General features: G+C 38.0%; 1 protein-coding gene across 2 annotated transcripts in view; it reads right to left on the bottom strand.

The window, feature by feature from the left end:
* The window catches only part of LOC147318916 (mannosyl-oligosaccharide 1,2-alpha-mannosidase IA), a 194,157-nt gene that overhangs the window by 62,603 nt on the left and 110,528 nt on the right, over positions 1–21,026 (bottom strand). For both annotated transcript variants that reach the window (XM_086311104.1, XM_086311105.1), the window contains exon 4: positions 1,640–1,720. In XM_086311104.1, coding sequence (XP_086167230.1) covers positions 1,640–1,720 — 81 coding nt within the window. The remainder of the gene's footprint in view (positions 1–1,639; positions 1,721–21,026) is intronic.

The following is a 21,026-nucleotide window of genomic DNA, read 5'->3' as shown; positions in this document are numbered from 1 at the left end:
GCACGTTTAAGCTTGATCAGCTGTTGTTAGAATTTATTTAATATTACTTTCTACTCGAGGATCTTTTTCTACGTAGCTGACGCTGGTAACTGTGCAGGGGCGGATCTAGCAAAGTTTAGCCAGGGGGGCCGATAGGGCATTAACAGGGAAAAGGGGGCACAAAGACATACTTTTCTTTCTTATTCTCATTTAAAATGTCGAGCTTTTAATTATTTAATATTTATCTGAATCTTACACCCAAAGTTTTAATCTGATGTAAAATGTATAGAAGTCCATTATTGTATATAGTAACTGTTAAGTCTAATATACCCTAGTAAGCTATAGTACTTTTTCCTTTGGGAAGGTACCATCTGTGCAGTCTGCAATTTTGTTGAAGAAAGATGTTGAATCTATTTAATATTTCTTGAAAAATAATTGATTTCTGTGCATTTTTTTTCACACTGCATCAAATTAAGGTTCATTACGTCGATTAAGCATCATGAGGTGGAGCGTGAGGGGTGGTTCCCTATTTTTTATTTATTTATTTTTGTTGTTGCTGGGAGTTGGAACCCTATTAGTTAGGTTGCTTAATATTTACGCTAAGTACTCTTTAAAATACCAGAATAGGGAGGATGGTGTAGGTTTAAGTTTATTAGATTGATCAGTATTGCTGAACTATGAAATATTTTTTTTGCATACAGGTATAACAGAATAGCTTTAGTGTAGTTGTTGTTTTAAACTTGAGTATGAACTTATACAAAATGCAGCAAGATATTTAAAAAACAGTTTTGTTGATTAAAAAACACTATATCGGATTCATATCGGTATCGGCAGATATCCAAATTTATGATATCGGTATCGGTATCGGACATAAAAAAGTGGTATCGTGCCATCTCTACTCTCCACACTTTCAGCATCTGTGACCGGCAGATTAGTCAGTCTAGTAAATTCACAGATGAATTTGACATGAAGCCTTCATTAAAACTCACATTACCGTAATATGATACTAATTAATTTTATGCTCAATGCAGCTTACATGCCATACATTTTACATCTGCTACTTCTTCAAACCCTCATTCTCATATGCAAGTGAGGTTGCTTTACATTTTTTTGTGTCTATAGCTCAGAAATATCTACATGTCTACAAACTAAACAGCTCCAGTTCAAAATGAATTTGAATGTGATCGTTTAAAGCTGGAAATGACTAAATGTGATGCATTTTTTTTAAAAGATCTAATTTTTTAGAATTTGATGAAAGATTATTCGGTTGTCAAAATAAGGCCTTGATTACCATGAGGTGCAGACAAGTTGGACATGTGCTGACATCCAGTGAAAAATATGTATAAACCAATTAGGTCCAACATAAAACTGGTGAGGATGAGTACATATTTAAACCCTTACCTATATATCTTACACAGACAGTTTTTTCCCCATTCCAAACAACAGAAAAGCCCAAAACATGAAAATGCTGAAATGGCCCAAGATAATTTTATGCTTGCACAGCGGTGACACATAAATACACCTAAACACACTGATGTGCACAAATGCTGTCACCCTCAGTGGCAGCCTGTTCATCATTCAAACTGCAGGCCTGGTGTGAGATAAAGGAAGCAGCAGATCTCACTAGAGTAGAGGGATAACAGACATCTATTAATCTTACCTCCTCCCCTGTCAAGTAGTACGCCGACAGCAACCCGCCGACGTAACGGATGTTCACCTCAAACAGTGATGCCTCGCCGTTCTGTTGAACCAAGAGAGAGAGATCAAATTGTCAAATGTCATATTTAAGTCCTCAGTCGGGGGTAAAGTGGCTGTACGGGGGAAAAAAAACAAAACAAACAAAAAAAAAAACACACTAAAGACATCATGAACTGTTTTTTACTCCACTCATGGTTTTACTTCATTCAATAACTGAGCTATGTGGTAGGTTTATTGCTCTCTGAGATGTCTTTGGAGTAGTGTAGTCAGATGGGAAGATAAATATTTTAATATTTCACACAGCATAAAGTCTCTGGGTCATGTAAATATTTATTATGTTCACGTGTGCAGATCAGCATTTCTTGGTTGTTTAATAGATTTTCAGATTCTTTAATGCATGAAGATGTTTACTGGAGAGTCTGAGGTTTTCCTGAGTGGTGTACTAAGAAGTGAGATTAATGGGTTAATTAGCTAGACTGCATTATACTAAACTGTACACCACATTGTCACTGGAATGTGCACATATTTATACTTGATTCTAACCTGGTGCTAAGTTTCTTAAACACCAGCTACTAGAACACTGTCATTTTCATCTGCCAACAAACTAAAGTGATTTCCACAACTACTTCATTAGGTTAGGGGACTTTTAATGTATGCACTTTAAAGTTTCAGAGCTCTAATGTGTAGCGGTCACATTAGAACGAACAGCAGCACTGAGAGCGCGCTCAGTGTTAAAACAATCGGCTTAATTAAAATGCTTGTTTTTACTGCTCTGTGTACTAAATTCCAAGGTTAACAGTTTCTGCAGCATCGGTCTCTGGTCCTTCTTGCAACAGTTTGGCACTTTACAGTTCTATTTTTAATTTCCTTTTTACATTTTTATCACAATTTCATTATCACCACTTGACGACGTCTCTGAAAAGAGTAGGTGGCACTCAATTTGTGCAGAAGCAGAGTCATGTGATCTTACAGAACCTGAAGCAAAAAGCCCGACTTGACAGAAAAAGTTGATAACCACCATTGTGATACTTATTTTACTTATTACTTACTTATTTTAAGTTTTTTTTCAAGCCAGCTAATGCAACAAAAGTGTGGCTAAGTTGAACTTCCCCTCTGGTATACTCACACAACTGCCAGTTTAAGAAGAAAAAAAATAAATGTAAAGATGGCATAACCAGGAGCATAACTTAATTTCTTGAGACTTCTATTTACAAGGACCATAGATAATCACAATAAATTACAACTGTGGTTATATCTCAGGAGAAAAAAGCAATTTCTAATAAGCAATGCCGTTGCATGGTGTTATTCTGAGTGAGTGCATAAGAGGAGTCATACTGGATTAACACAAGGCAAATTGGGTTGTGACCATGGCCACTTCATCTGAATTCAACAGCCGTGGTTCATCTTTAAAAGTCTTTGTACTCGGTGACCAATAAACAATGAATTAAATAATAATTAAATAAATAAATAAATTGTTTTTGTTCCCACAAAAAAAGAGGCAGATGTCACTATGCAAACCGAATGCTTTGTGTTTTTGTTTTGTTGCTGTTGCCATTTTCAAGCATCGACCTGATGCATTAGGTAGTAGCTTACTGTAATAATAAATATTTAAATGCTTGTTGGATAAAAGGGAGGCTAATGGCTGAGAGGATTAAAGTACACAGACTACACTGTGCTTAGAAGCAAACACACGCTGGATTATCATTGTTACTCTAACATAAAAATAAAATGTAAATGTATGTCACTAAACTCTAACGGACCTAAACCATACTAACCAATAATACACGTGAACTTTAATCAACATATCCACTAACCTGGGACTGCATTACCATGCAACCCTGCAACCACTAAACAGAGTCAGTCTGGAAACAACAACAGCAAAAACACAAAAATCCTTCCAGAAGTAAGTCTTGTCACTCAGCAGCCATCTTGGCAACATCTCCAAACATCCATCTGAATGATGACTCACTAAACTTTACCCACAAGAACACTGAACAAATTAGCATGGCTAAGTTTTGGTATAGACCATAGTTGTCAAACTCTGGCCCGCTGGCCAAATTTGGCCCACAGCCTAATTATATTTGGCCTGCGAAGCCATACCAAATTACTATTAGAGCTGGCCTACTGGTATTATACAGCTAATATATATATTGTTTAGTATTAAGCTTTGCTTGTTCCATATTCAGTTTTTCAGCAAAACTTGTTTGAGTCCATAAGAAAAGATTCATTCTTATATCTAGAGGAAGATTTTTTTTTTCAATAAATATTAACGTTAGCCCGCGACTTTGTTCCAGTTTTGAATTTTGGCCCACTGTGTATTTGAGTTTGACACCCCTGGTATAGACATAGTGAGTCAAAAAAAGCAATACTTACATGTACGCATGTTAGCTATGATAACGAGCACTTGCCACCTCATAGTTGAAACTGTCATGAACCTCCACTATGGATATCTATTAAATTCTAATAAAATAATTGTCTCACGCGCTCGAGCTTTCATGTTGTCCACCTCTATACAGTCTAGTACCAAATCTCTCTGAATGGCTGAAGCCCTACAGGCATTAATTTGACAAAAACAACACTGAAATAACAAAACATTTGAGACAGCTCAATTCTACAGTTTTAGAAAATAAAAGTATAAAAAAGAAAAAAAATTCCACTTCAAAGCGACTCGAAGTGTTATTATTTACATAAAGGCAGTTTTACAGTCAATCCCCATGGAAACAGCAAAAGTGGTTGCTAAGCGATGATGTGACAAAACTGCAAAACCTCTTTTGACTGATTGGTTAGCCTTCGTATTCCTCATTAGTGGAATTAATTGTATTCATAACATTTTGACAGCAACAAACAGAGATGATAAATCAATAAAAATAGTGGGAAGCATTCATATGAACGCACACTTAGAACCTTAAACAACACTAGATTAAGTGTTTGTTCTCGTGCTTGCAATTCAAGTAATGCACAAACACTTTTAAAATAATTCAAAAATCTACCCAAGTCATTTCCACATACAGGTTATCTCTGTGCTTATAAGGAAAGCTCTTGAACTACAAAGCTCCCCGTGCTCTTTCTTCCTCTCTCTCGGTTGTAATGGAGTTTTTCTCTCCAAAGAAATCAACGACTAGAGCCAGGGCAGACTCAAAAAGTCAGGCTAGAAAGTCAAAGCCATGTAATCGTGTTCCCCGGTGTTTTGTTTCCTCTTTTGTCTGAGAGACTCTTGCAACCGCAAGGCAGTATTGATTAGTAGGGAGCAAGTTTGGTTCAAGCTGGATTTTATTCAAGAACCTCTGCTGTAATATTTTGCCATCAGTTTCTCCTCTTACATTGTTTTTTGGTCACTTAGAGTCTCAAAAAATTTTGGACCAAGTCTACAGATTACTGTACAGATATTTATCCTGTGATGTTTCAACTGCTAGGAGAACCGTTCCAGAAAGAGAAACGGCGAGTGTATTTTGGCTCTTTTGTCATCCAGATGTGGAAACGTACAGCGGGATGACTTCAGAGTAGAGCTGGGCGATATATCGAGTTTTTAAAACATATCGATATATTTTTATACGAGATATAAGATGTGACAATATCCTTTATATCGATATAGTCTATGTTACGTTATAATTATAGTTGTGGAGCCGCAAGTTTGCCTCTCTTTCGTCCACTTTTGTCTCTACGCAACGTTACTCCGCCTCGCCTTCACTGAAGACAACTCCCCCTCCTCCCCCATCGCTTCACATGCAGGCAGCGACAAGACGGACACGGCAAATCTCCGTTAACGAGTTACTGCGCATCGCCCCATGCGTGGGGCTGGACGGCGTCAACGTGCTAACGAGCTAAACATGCTAACGAGCTAACAGCGCTAACCCTAAAATCCTTTCATTCTCTCAAAAGTTGATAGCGCGCCTTATGTATGAATTCTGGTTGTGCTTGATGGCCGCGAACTGATTTTATGTGGTACACGGCGCTCAGCAATCTGTCAAAAATGTTTGAGTACGACTTTGGTAAGCTACGGAGCTGCACCGCTTGATAGATTGTCGGCGCATTACGGCTACCGAGGAGCTTCGCGGAGTGATACGTACTGTGCATCAACGTAATATTACCGTACTGTGTGTGTATAAGGACCATAAATGGCACCTGTAAGAGACGTGGTTATGAAGCGGATTTCAAACTCCAGGCTATCAGTCACACAGTAAAACTTGGGAACAGAGCAGCTGTGAAATCTGTCTGTCTTTGTTATTACGCTCAGCGTCTTTTAGTTTACATTTTGACTGCACAATTGTGAGCTCTTTGTTTAGCACAAAAACAACCTTGTTTTCTTTTATTTATGGAGCATTATTATTTAATGAATGCTCATAATTTAATTTTGAGTAATTTTTCATGTACATCTGTGCTGTATGTTAATAAAAGTGCCTGTGTGACATCTGGGACACAGCTTTGACTAAGAACTCTCTTTTTGTTCTTACTTTATGGCTTAAAAAAAAAAATCGAGATATATATCTTATATCGCCATCCAGCTAAAAAATATCGAGATATGAATTTTGGGTCATATCGCCCAGCCCTACTTCAGAGTATGGAGCAGAGTGTGCAGTTCCGATCCCTTTGTAATTTTCCTCAGCTTTCATTAGCAGCCTTGTTCTGATTTTCTGTGGAAAAGTAACATCTTAAGAGTATCGCAAACAGACAAAGCAAACAAAACTGTACTTTCTGTTCAACAGTCCTCACTCTACACTACTGTTTGCTTTTAATATACTCTGGGCGTTTTTCAATTTTCTCCGTAGGAGTAGAGACACAAATGAATGTCTTGATCTATATCCAGCTTTATCTACTGCTGGGCAGTTTTATCACACAATACAATAAAACATGTGTTTGTTTGCAATTTTACTTTTCTCCTTTCTTTTTTTTTAGAAAAATAAATACTGACAAGAGGACTTGTTGCTATGTTGCAATTTCAAGATGAAATATGCACGTTATATTTTCTTTTCTAATTGAAGTATGAAATAAGAGGTACTGCTCAGTATGTCACTATAATTACTGCCTCTTGTGCCAGCTGAAGGTTAAAGCAGAATGGTACTCATTGACTTGGAGACCCATTGAGAAGGAAATTGCTAGCTCGAGCGTGGTTGATAAGGAAACTGCAATTTGGTGGCAGAAAGGGCAATTTGCTAGAATTGAGTTAAGGAGTCAGTGGCATCTGTACTATGCTTTTATTTATCTCTATATGCATCTCTTTAAAAATGCATATTTTTAATCCTGTTTATATTCGTACTTCACATAAATACATAATATTTATAACCACCGTGTTTATTTGACACGTCAACAAAATATTCCATCCATCCATCAATTCTCTTCAGAGTCCAGATTCAAATACATGCACATGCACAAACATGAAAATGTTATGAAGATTCTAATGGAACCTTCAGGGACCATGTAAAACACAGATGTAACCTGGATTGGATGTTGAAAATTGCTACTGTGAGCCATTTGAACCCAGTTCCTCAACCCCTTGCAACATTGGGTTTAAAAATTTCAAGGTCACAGTCAGTGTCCATTTACATTTACAACCAATATAGAGGTCTTTACAGGCAACGGAAGTACATTTTGCAAAAATACTGTACAGTTTTTGTTTGTTTTATTTGATAAGTTCCCTTTTTAAAAACTCTACGATTCTGATTCTACAACAGCATGACGCTGGCTCCGTTTGAAAACTCTGCACACTGGTGACATTTTCTGAGACAAAGCACCAGTGCCTCTGGCAGGACAACTGAGCTATCTTGCCAACCCTGAAATGAGTGGCCCATTCAGTAATGACACTACAATGGCAGTGATTAGGAATGGAGTGTCTATTTATCACTAGTGATTGTAGCTCTCAGCAAGACCGGCAGAAGGTACAGTGAGAGAGGACATACAGTGCTGACAAAGGTTTTGCCAGTCAGACTTTAAGTCCTAGAAGACTCAATAAATCAGTCAGGAAGCCATTCATACCAATTTGAAAATATACCTAACGCACATTTACATAAAATAAAAAAACAAACAAAAGAAAAACAAGCCCCTAGGCAATCTTTCTACTCAATTGGCTTGTTGATTTCTGCATTTGAATCTGATTTATTTTTCAGGAACAGCTACTTGCAAGCCCTGCGTCTTACTGCAAACGGGGCAACCTAACCTTCAAACGTGCCTCAACGTTAAATGAACTTAAAAGGCAAACCCTAAGGCTCTGAGAACGTAAACTAAATAGTAAAACTCACACTGACAAAGCAATTCAATCATCACGGTCTAAGTAAGACAAGAAGAAAGAAGATTAAAAACTGTGTCCTCTGAAAGGTTGCTTGTATATGACTCAATCTCAAATTTCCACATTAATGTACAAACGGGTGGAGGTACAGCTGACTGGATCTGATTGTGAGGCTGACTTTCAAACGGGTTTAACATCAAGACACGAATTTCTTTGAAGTAAACCAAATCTGCGTATTATGTTCACTGGGGCATAAGGCCTGAAAATTTGGCTTTTTACAAGATTTACAAAGTAATTTGTCCACCGGAGAAGCCGAATGCTTTTCTTTTATTTATTATCAAAGTTAGATTCCACATTAAAGCATAAAATTATTAGCTTTCACAAGCTATTAAGGCTCTGCGTTTGGCTGTTAACTGGACAAACACACCAGCTAATGTGGGGAAACTGAATTATTGAAATATCCCTGTTTCTTTGCACAATTCTAATGAACTTCACACTAAACAAAGACCAAAGTCCTCTAATTTCTGTGTCTGTGATTAAATCAGTTGTTCAATATTTATGCTAAAACAAAGTTGGCTGAATTGTGTGAATGTGTTTTAGGCTTTGAAAATGGGATTAGGAATTAGTGTTATATTATTACGTGTTAATGATTATCTTTCCTCCCTCCACTTTCCCCTCATCCCAAATGATGGAGGCAAATGTCCTCCCTTCCTGCTATGTTTGCTCAAAGAGAATTATTTAGTTTTTCGTTATATTTTCCAGTTCAGATTACTTATCTCAATGAAGCAGTAGATGAATCCTAATAAAAGAAGAAGGGATTCTCAAATCTAACCCAAAAGAAGTATCTTTAATGACTAAAACACTAAAAGCAATGTCATAAAGCTCAATTTACATGCGCTGCTTATCCTGGAGGTACGTTTATATACGATGCAGCAAGCATTAAAGCTGCCCCGCAAGCACAACCAGAAAATCTGGATAAGTGGATGACACCTGTTTTTATTTTTTCCCCCGCCTTGTCTCTCTTCATGGTGCTCAAGTTGAGGGTCTAATTAGGAGTCAACACAAGGCTGTCAGAGAAAAACACAGAAGTTTTCATCACCATTGCCATCAAGTTAAAAAGCTTGTCTGCATTTTCTCTGTTAGTTCTTCTCAACCTGCCGCAGTGAAAAGTAAGCGACTTTCTGAAGAATGCTCATCAGTGAAAACAAATGTGCAGCTTTAAAGTACCATTAACGCACTGCTTCTTCACACCAAATCTAATATATACAGTTGATGTTCATGATATAAACCAATTAGCCACAAAATATAAATCACTGACAGATTAAGTAAATAACACAGATCATCAGGAGTTACGCGAGTACCCCTCATACAGCCAAAATAGCGCATTACCATGCAATGTTTTTTAAGGAACCTCAGTGTTATTGATGCATAATTTGTCACCTGCCATCCAAAATCTGGCAACTATAAAGCTATAAAGTAGCAGTTACTCAAATGGACACTTGTTGTGTTCCCTAAATGGGATGCTCAGGTTTTCTAGTATTTTTTTTTCAAGCCTGCTTTTTGCTAAAATAATATACTTAAAGATGTCTGTTGCTAAACTAGCTAGCTAGTCAGCCATCGTGTGCAAATGTGGTTATAATCCGGCTACTCAGGACTTAAAAAGTAGTACACAAACCAGGGGAGACCCCACAGTGCCATCATTCATTAGGTATCATCCACCTAAAATGTTTTGCAGTACAACTAACCATTCCCCCAACATCTGTCAACATTTCTATCCATGTCCAGCCATGTTGTGGCTGTATTAGCGATGTGCAGGGTGCAGGTGGTTTTAATTATGTGGATGATCTGTGTGTGCTCCTCTTTCTCCTTACCTTGTGGCAGAGAATAGAGAATGAAAGCTCATTTAAATAAGCAACTGCTTTTACCAACGCTGTAACTATTTAAAATGTGTACTACTGGGAGAAAAACTAATTATACTAGCTAATGTAATTTTTATGGAGGAGGAGCCTCGACAGGAAAAGAAAATAAGGAACAGAATGACTCATTGGGGTACATTACATTGGGGTACATACAATGCAGTGTTGCTGGTGGTGCTCTCTCCTTCTGTATTGATTTGTATTCAACAGTCAAAGGAAAGATTTCTGTCCTACTCAGCCCAGATTTGCTTGGGACACGAGCCTGATTGGCATGGCCACTGTGCTGCTGTGTGCCAAGGAGCTGACTAGACTATTGCCCAGTTGTGTCCTGCTCAAATGTTAATGTAATAATTTACTGCTAATAAAGAGGCATCATTGTCACTGGGCAAATGTCTGTTAGCATTACTGCCATCCAGATTCTGACTGACTGCTACATGCTAACGCCAAATCGGGCTGATGTGACAGACAAAATGACCTGATAAGCCAAGGATGGAAAGAGACGATTGCCTCTCCTACCAAAGCTGGTGATTCACACATGCTGGCTGGGATTGAATTTAACATTGCTAATTAAAATACAGATACAGAAATCATCAATTTTCACTCTAATCTCCCTGGCTCTCACATACTGTTAAAGCTGCTGCCTCTGCTGCTCCTCTCCAACTTGCTGCTTTCAGGACATCGAGATGCGCCTGCGTTTTCTATTTCTTTTTAAATATTGTGCAGTAATTATAGTCTTGATCAGTGTCCAAGTTGTGAGAGCAGTCTACAACATTAGCGTTAATGACCCTACCCGCAACCCTGTGGAGCATGCTAAACAGCTTTCTCTGACATAAAGGGAGCTCTGAAATTCAAGCCAAAATAGCGACTTCACAAAAAAATGAGCCCACTCAGCGCAACACTCAGGTGGGTGAAATCAGCATAATAATAAAGTTAATTGTATAATATTGCTCACAAATATTGGCTTTTTTCACATAACTATTCCTAAAAGAGGCTTACATAATGAATTCAGTGATTTTTTTTTTTTTTAACATTACAGTAGACGAGTACATTTCAAGAGCCCATTTCAAGAGGACCTTCCCATTTCTTACTGTTTAGTGATCCCACACTAATCAAAGTTACAAAACTATTCAGGCACAAGAACAGTTTTTCTTTTATTCTGGAAGCTTTTTTTTTTTACATCGCAATAGTTTGAAATGAAAGAAGCCTTTATCAGTTTTTGAAACCAAATTTTAACTGACAGATATTAGCCAGTAACGGTCATCAGCTGTGATACGTCAACTTTTTGCCCTCTTGTTACTAGAATAGAATAGAATAATCCTTTACTAGGGCTGTGCGATATGACCAAAATCTCATATCCCGATATTAAGACATCTATCGTCCGATAACGATATAAATCGCAAAAATGTAACATTTTCTGTAAATTCTGTGAATCTCGGGCAGCTCGACTTGCGTGAAGTGTTTCCAGCTGGGCGTCGCATACCTGGAGTCGAGTGTTTTAACCGATGCATGAAACTATACATCTTTAGACATAAGTTGTAACGGCCGCCGTTTTCTTTGTGAGTATTTATTACATGGCTTGCTGCGAGGAAAAGCCTGTTCTAACGTTTGAGTCTAAGGTTTATTTTTTAGCACCTGACGGCTCTTTTTTGCTTCTCATCTGTAAACACTGCATCTTTCACGTGATTCAGTTTATTTTGAAAAGTCTCAACAGGATCTTGAGCTTTATTGTGAAAGGTTTCTGTGGAACATAAACAAGCGGACACGCAATGGTGCTACCGTCGTTGTTGGTAACCACAACGCATAAAAACAAAGGCTTGTCTGTCTGTAGTAGAGATGGCACGATACCACTTTTTTATGTTCGATACCGATATCATAAATTTGGATATCTGCCGATACCGATATGAATCCGATATAGTGTTTTTTAATCAACAAAACGGTTTTTTAAATATCTTGCTGCATTTTGTATAAGTTCATACTCAAGTTTAAAACAACAACTACACTAAAGCTATTCTGTTATACCTGTATGCAAAAAAAAATATTTCATAGTTCAGCAATACTGATCAATCTAATAAACTTAAACCTACACCTTCCTCCCTATTCTGGTATTTTAAAGAGTACTTAGCGTAAATATTAAGCAACCTAACTAATAGGGTTCCAACTCCCAGCAACAACAAAAATAAATAAAAAATAGGGAACCACCCCTCACGCTCCACCTCATGATGCTTAATCGACGTAATCAACCTTAATTTGATGCAGTGTGAAAAAAAATGCACAGAAATCAATTATTTTTCAAGAAATATTAAATAGATTCAACATCTTTCTTCAACAAAATTGCAGACTGCACAGATGGTACCTTCCCAAAGGAAAAAGTACTATAGCTTACTAGGGTATATATATTAGACTTAATAGTTACTATATACAGTAATTGACTTCTATTCATTTTACATCAAATTAAAACTTTGGGTGTCAGATAATTATTTATTAAAAGCGAGACATTTTAAATGAGAATAAGAAAGAAAAGTATGTCTTTGTGCCCCCTTTTCCCTGTTAATGCCCTATCGGCCCCCCTGGCTAAACTTTGCTAGATCCGCCCCTGCACAGTTACCAGCGTCAGCTACGTAGAAAAAGATCCTGGAGTAGAAAGTAATATTAAATACATTCTAACAATAGCTGATCAAGCTTAAACGTGCTGCTGTTGTTCTCTTTCTGGTGCAAAGTGGGCCAAAAGCAAACTAGAGACACGGACTCGCGACAGAAAAGCCGATCAGCTGATCGTTAAGCAGTTTCATGATTGAAGTAGCAGCAGGAGAGGCAGTCGCTTGTTAAGCTTAACGCAGGAATGCTTTACAAACATTCAGAGATGGACTTACACACTTGCTTTACTTCTCTCGGGATAACTTTGTCGGAGATGAAATGCTGGGTTGCTAGCGAAGCTCCAAATGCTATCCAGACCACCGACAGGTCCCGCATGCCACAGCCGCTCTATCACGTGACCACACTGCTCCAACGTGCTAACGTTCTGAGGCGAGTTACGGCGTGTTGCAAGTTTTGTGAGGTGCTTTCGTGATATTTAATGGATCGGATTACATTTTTTATTTTTCTCCGATATCCGATCCAGTAATTTAGGTCAGTATCGGACCGATACCGATACGTAATATCGGATCGGTCCATCTCTAGTCTGTAGTTTAGTTATATTAAATATAAGAGAAAGAGAGAACTTAAGGAAATTAATATAGCCACTACAGTGACCATCAAAATAATGAAAAAATATTGCTGTAAACAGTTTATTTTGCGACACCACGAATTAAACGATAGCGTAAAATTAAACGATAGATGTTTTTATATCGTCATCCGATATATATCGTTATATCGAACAGCCCTACTTGTTGCACTCCCATCATGCATTTGTACAAACTGGGGATAACCTCAGTAAATAATTAATCCCAGTTGCAGACCAATAAAATGTGATTAAATAGTCAGAGAATATTATTGGCTAATGTTTTATCATTTTATTTCTTTGAAAATTCTTTTTAACCCGAGTAATTAATGCACATCCAACTTCACCTCAAACATCATGTGTACACACAAAAGAGAGGATGCACTCGTATCGTAAAACATCTCCACTAAATGCATAAACTTGTAAATCAACAGCCTGGTGCATAATTCATCAAATACTGCCACGGTGATAAATTACAGCTGAATTACAGCCCAACCCATCAAGCCACCATCAGAGAATATTGGTCTCCCCGCATCTGTCTATTTTCAGAGCTTCATCTCTGTCTTTTGATGCCGTCTCCCCACACAAATGCACACGCACGCACAAAACTCTTGCGTGCACAGGTCTCTGCTCTTTCCTGGGGGCTGCAGTAGCTCCCCCACAGAGTCTTCTATGATAATGCTTGGGTCTCATGGGACTTTGCTCTACTCTCTCTCTGCTGTTATTATTCAGCCTGCTGCAGTCCATCTTCCTTCCTCCTGACTCTGTGTCTAACTGTCTGCCTCTGTCTCTCATCATATACCTCCCACTGTATTTGGCCTTGCTGACTGAGACACATCCTTCACTTTTTCCTCAGCGGCTGCTAACTCCCAAACTGCCAAGAAAAAAAACAAAGAGCTATTTGAGCTGCTTAATGCTTCAGCGTATTCATGCTGATATATATATTAACATCGAGTTATGCAGATTAGGTCATTAAGACAGCTAATTAACACACCAATTATATATTTATTTTTTTCAGTATAACAGTCTTCATGTCTTTTTAGTAGCATGAAAATTAAATTAAAGCTAACATCCAGCAACTTCCTTGCTCTAAGAAAATTTGGTTTCTGAATTATTTATAAAGACACCACCTTTATACTGCTTTCCTCCTAGCTTATCTGATCACCCTCTTATCAAATATGTGAATTGCTATGATCACCAGCTTGTTGCACACTTTGTCTACCTGCAGTGTGGTGCCGTGTAGGTGGTGTGCACCATGTTTATTGCAGCCTTTAAGCTGAAAACAGGTGCTGCTTATGTAGAGCTGAGGTAAACTGAAATATGAACATTTTTTGAGAGTGTCATTATTACATAGTCATAGACTTTGTGTTTATTAAGACATTACAGTGCAACCTCATTGCACTTTTCAAAAAAAGTCTTAATATTCCAGAGATCTTTCCATATTAACATCTAAGATATTCAATACTATTTTTAAAGAACGTCTACATGTAAATCAGAGCTTGTGAAACTAAGCCAACCCTTTTCCCACTGTAGTAGCCAGAATCCAGTGTCAGCGGTTGACTGTGAGAAATGGCTCCACAGGGAAAAAGTGCATGAATGATACAAAATGTGCTGGTAAATATCCGTAATGATGAACTACCCACACAAAACGTCCTTTGCCCTGCGCATCCTGGGACAGAATGTCAGCTCAGCTTGACCTCAGCTTAGGGGCACGGCGTCTTTACCGAACCGTCCCTCAGCATTGCAAATGACACCGTTTTTTTCCTCAGATGCCTTCATGACTAGAAGCAAGTTGTGTCTAATTTAGTCCAGACAGGGTGTCAGCGGGGGTCAAAAAACTGCTCTCTGGAGGTAAACAACAACCTTGCTCCAGGTCTCCTCATTACCAACTAATGTCACTTTTTCTTGTCCTCAAATGTGAGCACGCATTTGGAAAATAACCCACAAACAACTGATTAAAAACAGACTGGTTTACAAGCCTTGAGATTAAAAATATGGTGGGGAACACCGCTTGTCTTTTTCAACAATGTGATGACATCTCCAAGTTAAGAACTGTCATCATGAAAATGCATAAAATAGTCAGAATATCTTTGTTAGCTTAAAATATTTTAGAATAACAACCTACACAAGCGCTCTATATTTGCCTGAGGCATTTGCAAAGTTGAACTCAGTCAACAGCTTTTTTCTCTGGTAATAAAAGTTACCACACATTTCTCTCAGGTTTCGCTCTGTGTTGCACATGTGTACACAGTAGATACACCGCATTGTTCAGTACTTGGTGGGACGCTGCTGGCAGTCTCTGAAATACTTGATGAAGTTGCTCATTCTCTTCTAGTCTCTCACCAAACTTTCTCTGCTCTGTGAAAGGAGTGCATCCCATGTGTCTGAAACTGTATCTGGACTGGCAGCACAAACTCTTTCTGGCCTCCGGACCGAGGTTCAAAAGATTAACAGCAACAACAATGTGCAATGTATCTGCGCTCATTCTACCAAAAAGTCAATTACATCTGGATTATAACGACACTCGTATAAATACACTTTGGTTATTTTCTCGACGCCGTGCTTTATGCAGCTGCAAATTTGATTTGGATGTAATGAAAGTGAGACCTCAAGCTAATGCCGATATCTCGAGCTGACAGAAAAGACTTTAGGGAGATTTGAAGAATTGTTTTTTTTTTCTTGGATGTTTTGGGGTGAGGCACGCTTGTTCAGCTTCCACCACAGTTTGAAGAAAACACTCATTGCTTCACTGCTACTGAAACAACCCCTACTGGGCTCACAGCAAGCAACCACAAAACTAAACAAGGGCAGAGGGAAAAAAAATGCAAAATAAACAAGACTAAGCTTGTGCTTGGATTGTCCGTGTGTTCAATCACTCACCCACTATTTAGTGTTTGCTTCAGAGAGCACTGACAAGAGAACAAGGGCAGAGTGTTATTAATACAATTCTGACACTACTTGGATGCAACGCTACTACATTATCAATTAGTATCATTAGTCATAATTATCTGTTACATAAGCTAACAGCAGGGGACCTGAAACAAATGTGAGGGCACCGACACCACAAGTACACATCTCTCTCTGCAACGTGGGAATGAAGATTTATAGCACAAATCTGTGCACATATATATATATATATATATATATATATATATATATATATATATGGAAGCTTGTTTCCGCCACTTAAAAAAATTAAAAAATATCCATAACTCAAAATTTCGACTTGACTTGAAATTTCAAGTTAGCGCTGCCAATCAGTAATCACGTGAATGACGTCATTTCCTTGTAACCCGGAACCTGAAGCCCTCAGCTACAAATGCTACAGCTAAGCTACCAGTTTTACAGCCAGTCATGAATGCACAAATTGCTGAGTATTTTCAGCATGGCTTCACATTATATCCTTGCGTTATTAGCCGAATCACAAGGCGTTACTATCAGCAAACGTACTCTGGAAAGCGTCAATTTATAAATTGGTAGCTCACGATCCGGTTTTAAGTGTGCATTCCTCTGCGCCTTATCCTTCCTGGTAACAAAAAAATGACATCATTCACATAGATTACTGATTGGCAGCGCTAACTCAAATTTCGAGTTAATAAATCAAAATTTCGAGAAAATAACTCGAAATTTCCAGTTATGGATACTTTTTTTTAGTGGCGGAAATGGGCTTTCATACATATAACCATTAACAAGATGCAAAAATATAATAGGTACCATAGCCATTACTGTGCTAAAATATGCCATTTTTAATATAATAATTGTAAAATATGAAATGTAGTAGTAGCTCCCATGCACATATTTCCCACATCGCCAGTATATTTACAGTTTAGACAAACCCACAAAAGTCTGACTTTTTTTTCTCTTCAGAGCATGAGAAGAGACGAGCCACAGCACACCTGAGACGGCTGAGGAGTACTAAGTTCACCATGTACTCTTAACAGGTCAGAAAAATGGCATCATGTCCAGATCTGACAGCTCTTTCTTCCTTCTTCTGACACCACACTGGCAGGCTGCAGTGTATGCATGTGACTGTCAGCATCTCGACCTCCCTTCAGAAATAATAACAAGCTCCCTCCTCTTACGCACTCTGTCCAATTCAGTGGCACTCGGCTTACACATGCCAACATCCACGCTACTGAATCGTTCAGGGATGGAGAAATGCAGCACATGCCACGACATATAAAAAATAAAATAAAATACAGCTCATTACTCCAGTCTCTACCAATAACACCCAGGAGATTTCACACTAACTTGATCTGAGATGTGGAATCACAGGCCTGAGCGTGCATATTATCCAGTCATTTCGCCATCCTGGTGGGGCTCTGGAGCTTCGTCAATGTGGTAAATAAGAAGTTATTGCTGGTGGATGTTTCTAGTTATGCTAAAGAGGCTTCATAGCAATCATCAGCAAAATCACAGGGGGAAGATTCAATCTATAAGGAGCACTAATTTTGAAAATCACCAAAGGCTGAGCTTTAGTGAGAAGATGTGCACACTTCAGCTTCTGTGAAGGATAATTAATATGACAGCACTTCTACTTACTGTACACATTAGTCCACCTTGAACACAGTGCAGTTTAAAGATCACATTATACGTTTGCATAATATAAACAATGAATTGTTGGGCGTATTAACACATCTATTCTTGACATTTGGAAAATGTCATGAATGAAAGAAAAAAAAAAAAAAAAAGGTAAAACACTACTTAATAATTCTGGTTTCTTTTTTAATCTCCTTGCAATTTAAGAAGTTTTACAGTACGTGTGAAAACCTTAATATCATGATTGATCAATATAAAAATAATCATATATGATATATATTGCCTAACCTATTGATGATTTATCAAACCCAACCTGACATAATCAAATATTTAGTGATTTTAATTGATCTGAAAGAAGATCTTCCTTTAATAATGGCTTAAAGTACATTTTCTTCATGTCATCTTAAAGCAGCGGTCCCCAACTGGGACCAGTTTGTGTCCGACAATATTTTCACGGATCAGCATTTAAGGTGTCCTGGATAAATACAACAAAATAAAACCAGTACTGGTACCAAAAAAAAGAAGACTTATTCATAACACACGGGAAAAGACCCAGGAAAACCGGGTTAATGATAAAAACGTTACAAAAATAACAATAAAAACCGATAAAACCCCTATAAAACCATAAATTTCACACCCGAGCCTCAACTCTCGCGACCTGGTACCAAACAACGACTCCCGGGGGTTGGGGGCGGCTGTCTTAAAGGGTCATCACCTGAAAATGCATTTATTCTTAGCAAACAGACAAAAACAATCCTTCCATAACACTCAGCAACATGATGAAACTGGATGACCGTAGATCAGAGCGATCACTTGCCACAATTTTGCTTTAACAGACTCAACACATAGATTTCTCGATGATGAATAAAAAGAACTGAGCCAGACAGAAAATGCCGTGGAGAGATTAGAAATAACTAAGTGAAAGAGCAGAAATGGAGGAAGGGAGGCTCTGAAAGCGTAATAAAATTTGGAAGGGAACATGAGGGAATACAGTCCAATCTTAAAGTCGACATTAATCACACCTAATTACTCGCTTTAATGGGAAAAGGTCTGATGAGCTCACAGAGGGCAGCTGCTTTACTTAACTGAAACTTAGTCGTCATACTGACCAAACCATTCTTTACATAAATAAATCTTCATCAGACTCAATAAGTGCCTCGGTGCTGATGTGTGATGATGTTGCCAAATACTTGTTCAGTCTTTATGCGACAACAGCTTGTAGAGAAGCATGGCACAGGCTAACACGGGTAGATATACTCTGGAGCTCCTTTTGTCTTGGTAAATGGCTGAGCCGCCAGCATGGCCAGTCTGTCTGCTGAGTTGTTCATTCAGATATGCATCCGAAGCTTGTAGATGCTTCAAAGTCATATGATTAAGGAAGATTTCAAGGAATTTAATTTGTTCACATGGCACAGAGTTGTGCATTTGTTAAAAATATAAACGTGGGTATGTTTGGTTTCAGTCCGACACAAAGAAGAAATCCTGTAGAAACGGGATAATAATGAGCAGCTGATGTCCAAGTTTCTCGGCGAAGAGGCTGAAACCTGCTGCAAACACTGTCAAGTCTGTGCTAGTGTAACACCGTCCTTTTCCTTCTGTCCTTGTTTCACTGCTGACAAGTTACAGAGCAGCTGTCACAACATGTCAAGCTATGGCTGACAGACAGGCCTGAGCTGATAAATCTAACAAAGTGCTTTGCAGTGTGACTGGCTGAATCTGCTGACAGTAATGTAATTAAAAGAAAAATGTGAGCATGAAAATCCCCGTGTGTCCTTGCTCCATTCCTTGTACTACTGTATGCACCTTTAACTGAAATAGATTACACTTTATTTTATGCAAATCATAAGTAATTTGAAATTCTTATAAAAATTGTCATATACAGTGTGAGGTGTCACATTTTACAAAGTAATGCAATGCTCTAACCACATTCCATTTTTTGCTAGTGCAGTAATATCATGACTCAGCGCAAATTAAGTAATCACATTACATTATCACTACTATGTTGTTGTGCATTCTAATGTTAACACAACATTAGCTCTTTCAAACAGCATGCTAACACAAGGCTAGCACAGGCAATCGTTTTGAAGCCTCTCTCAGCTGGTTTTCAACTTCACTTTGTGCTTTTAGCTTTTTGTTCGAACTTTAACACTAAAAGAAAAATCTGTCAGTGTGTGCGACTATAGCCTCAGGTTTATATAGATAACTGGTAATTATGTGACTATGCATTTAAGGTTACATTATGAGTAGTGTGAAGAACTTTCTCCCAAGAGTAATGAAGTAACACAATGGTAAAGTAATGTGTAATGCAACACTGATTTTATATATATATTATTTGTAATTAATGTTATAATGAATCTAATTAAAACACTTCTATTTGTTATACATTCCATTTTTTTATTAAATTTTTTTTAAGGATTGCAACAAAATAATTTCTTAAATCTGAGAAAAATAAAGCATTTTATTTTTATTTTTTACTTCCTTGCTTGTTTTCTTATAATAATAAACAAACTACTGACCTTATGTGCTACATTTTTCCAGCCTTTGCTTTTATGCGGCATGTATTTCCTTAAGTGGCATTTAGAAAAGAAAAAAAAAATGAGGCCATCAGAAAAATTTCTGTAGGCTCTCGACAAGCTTGGTGAAGTGAATCTGACAATCCCTATGATGAGCCAGTGTGCTGTTTTATATGTTTTATATGTTCAAACTGCAAAAACTAGTTCATTATCAAAATGACGACATTAAGAAAGAAGATGTAGAAGTCACTGTGTGTGTTTGCGTTTAAAGTGCACAGTTTACTGTACTTGAAATGCTGTAATTTGGGCGGAAAATGAGATATTTTTAAAAAATGTGACAAGTAATCAGATCTTACAGGACAAAGAACAGCACTTTAATGACGACATGTAAATAATTTCAACTTTCCTGCAGAGAATAATTGCAAGCCTCTGCCCTGCAATGACCGCTGATGAAGACAGGAAGTGGTGAAGTTAACAAATTGTGGCATATAACACCCCTGACAAAGTGCACTGTGAAGTGTAAACCCGCGTTTGTTGTCTTTATTAGTGACACTGTGGCTGTTTGTCAGCAGCTGCAATTACTGGCCGTCACCAGCAGCCACAGCTGCAGTCATAGTTAAGAATTTTCTCTCTTCACTGGAAAAGGCCATTCGCTGTATTAACTGCGTGTGGGTGTGTGTCACGTCTCATTCCAAGTCCTTGGTATGTATCAGTGACATCTGTGCGTGCCATGAGTAAGAAAAATAACAGCTTTGATATGCAGGCAATAACAATCACTGTGCATTTCTTTACGGCCTCGTATCTGGCAGTGATCGACAACGTGCTGCGATAAAGCGCATCTCAAACGCAGTGGAAGTGTTTTTTAGGCCTCTGCTTTCCAGCAGAGCTGTTGACTGCATATTATTCAAATACAGTTCAGTGTTACTAGCATCATGTGCAGTATG

The sequence above is a fragment of the Aulonocara sp. 'chitande type north' Nkhata Bay genome, linkage group LG11, assembly GCF_057382095.1.
Source record: "Aulonocara sp. 'chitande type north' Nkhata Bay isolate Kocher_YH1m ecotype deep benthic linkage group LG11, A_spYH_male_GT1.1, whole genome shotgun sequence".
Taxonomy (NCBI): Eukaryota; Metazoa; Chordata; class Actinopteri; order Cichliformes; family Cichlidae; genus Aulonocara; species Aulonocara sp. 'chitande type north' Nkhata Bay.
The sequence above is the reverse complement of the archived record's forward strand: the minus strand, read 5'-3'. Positions and strand labels throughout refer to the sequence as shown.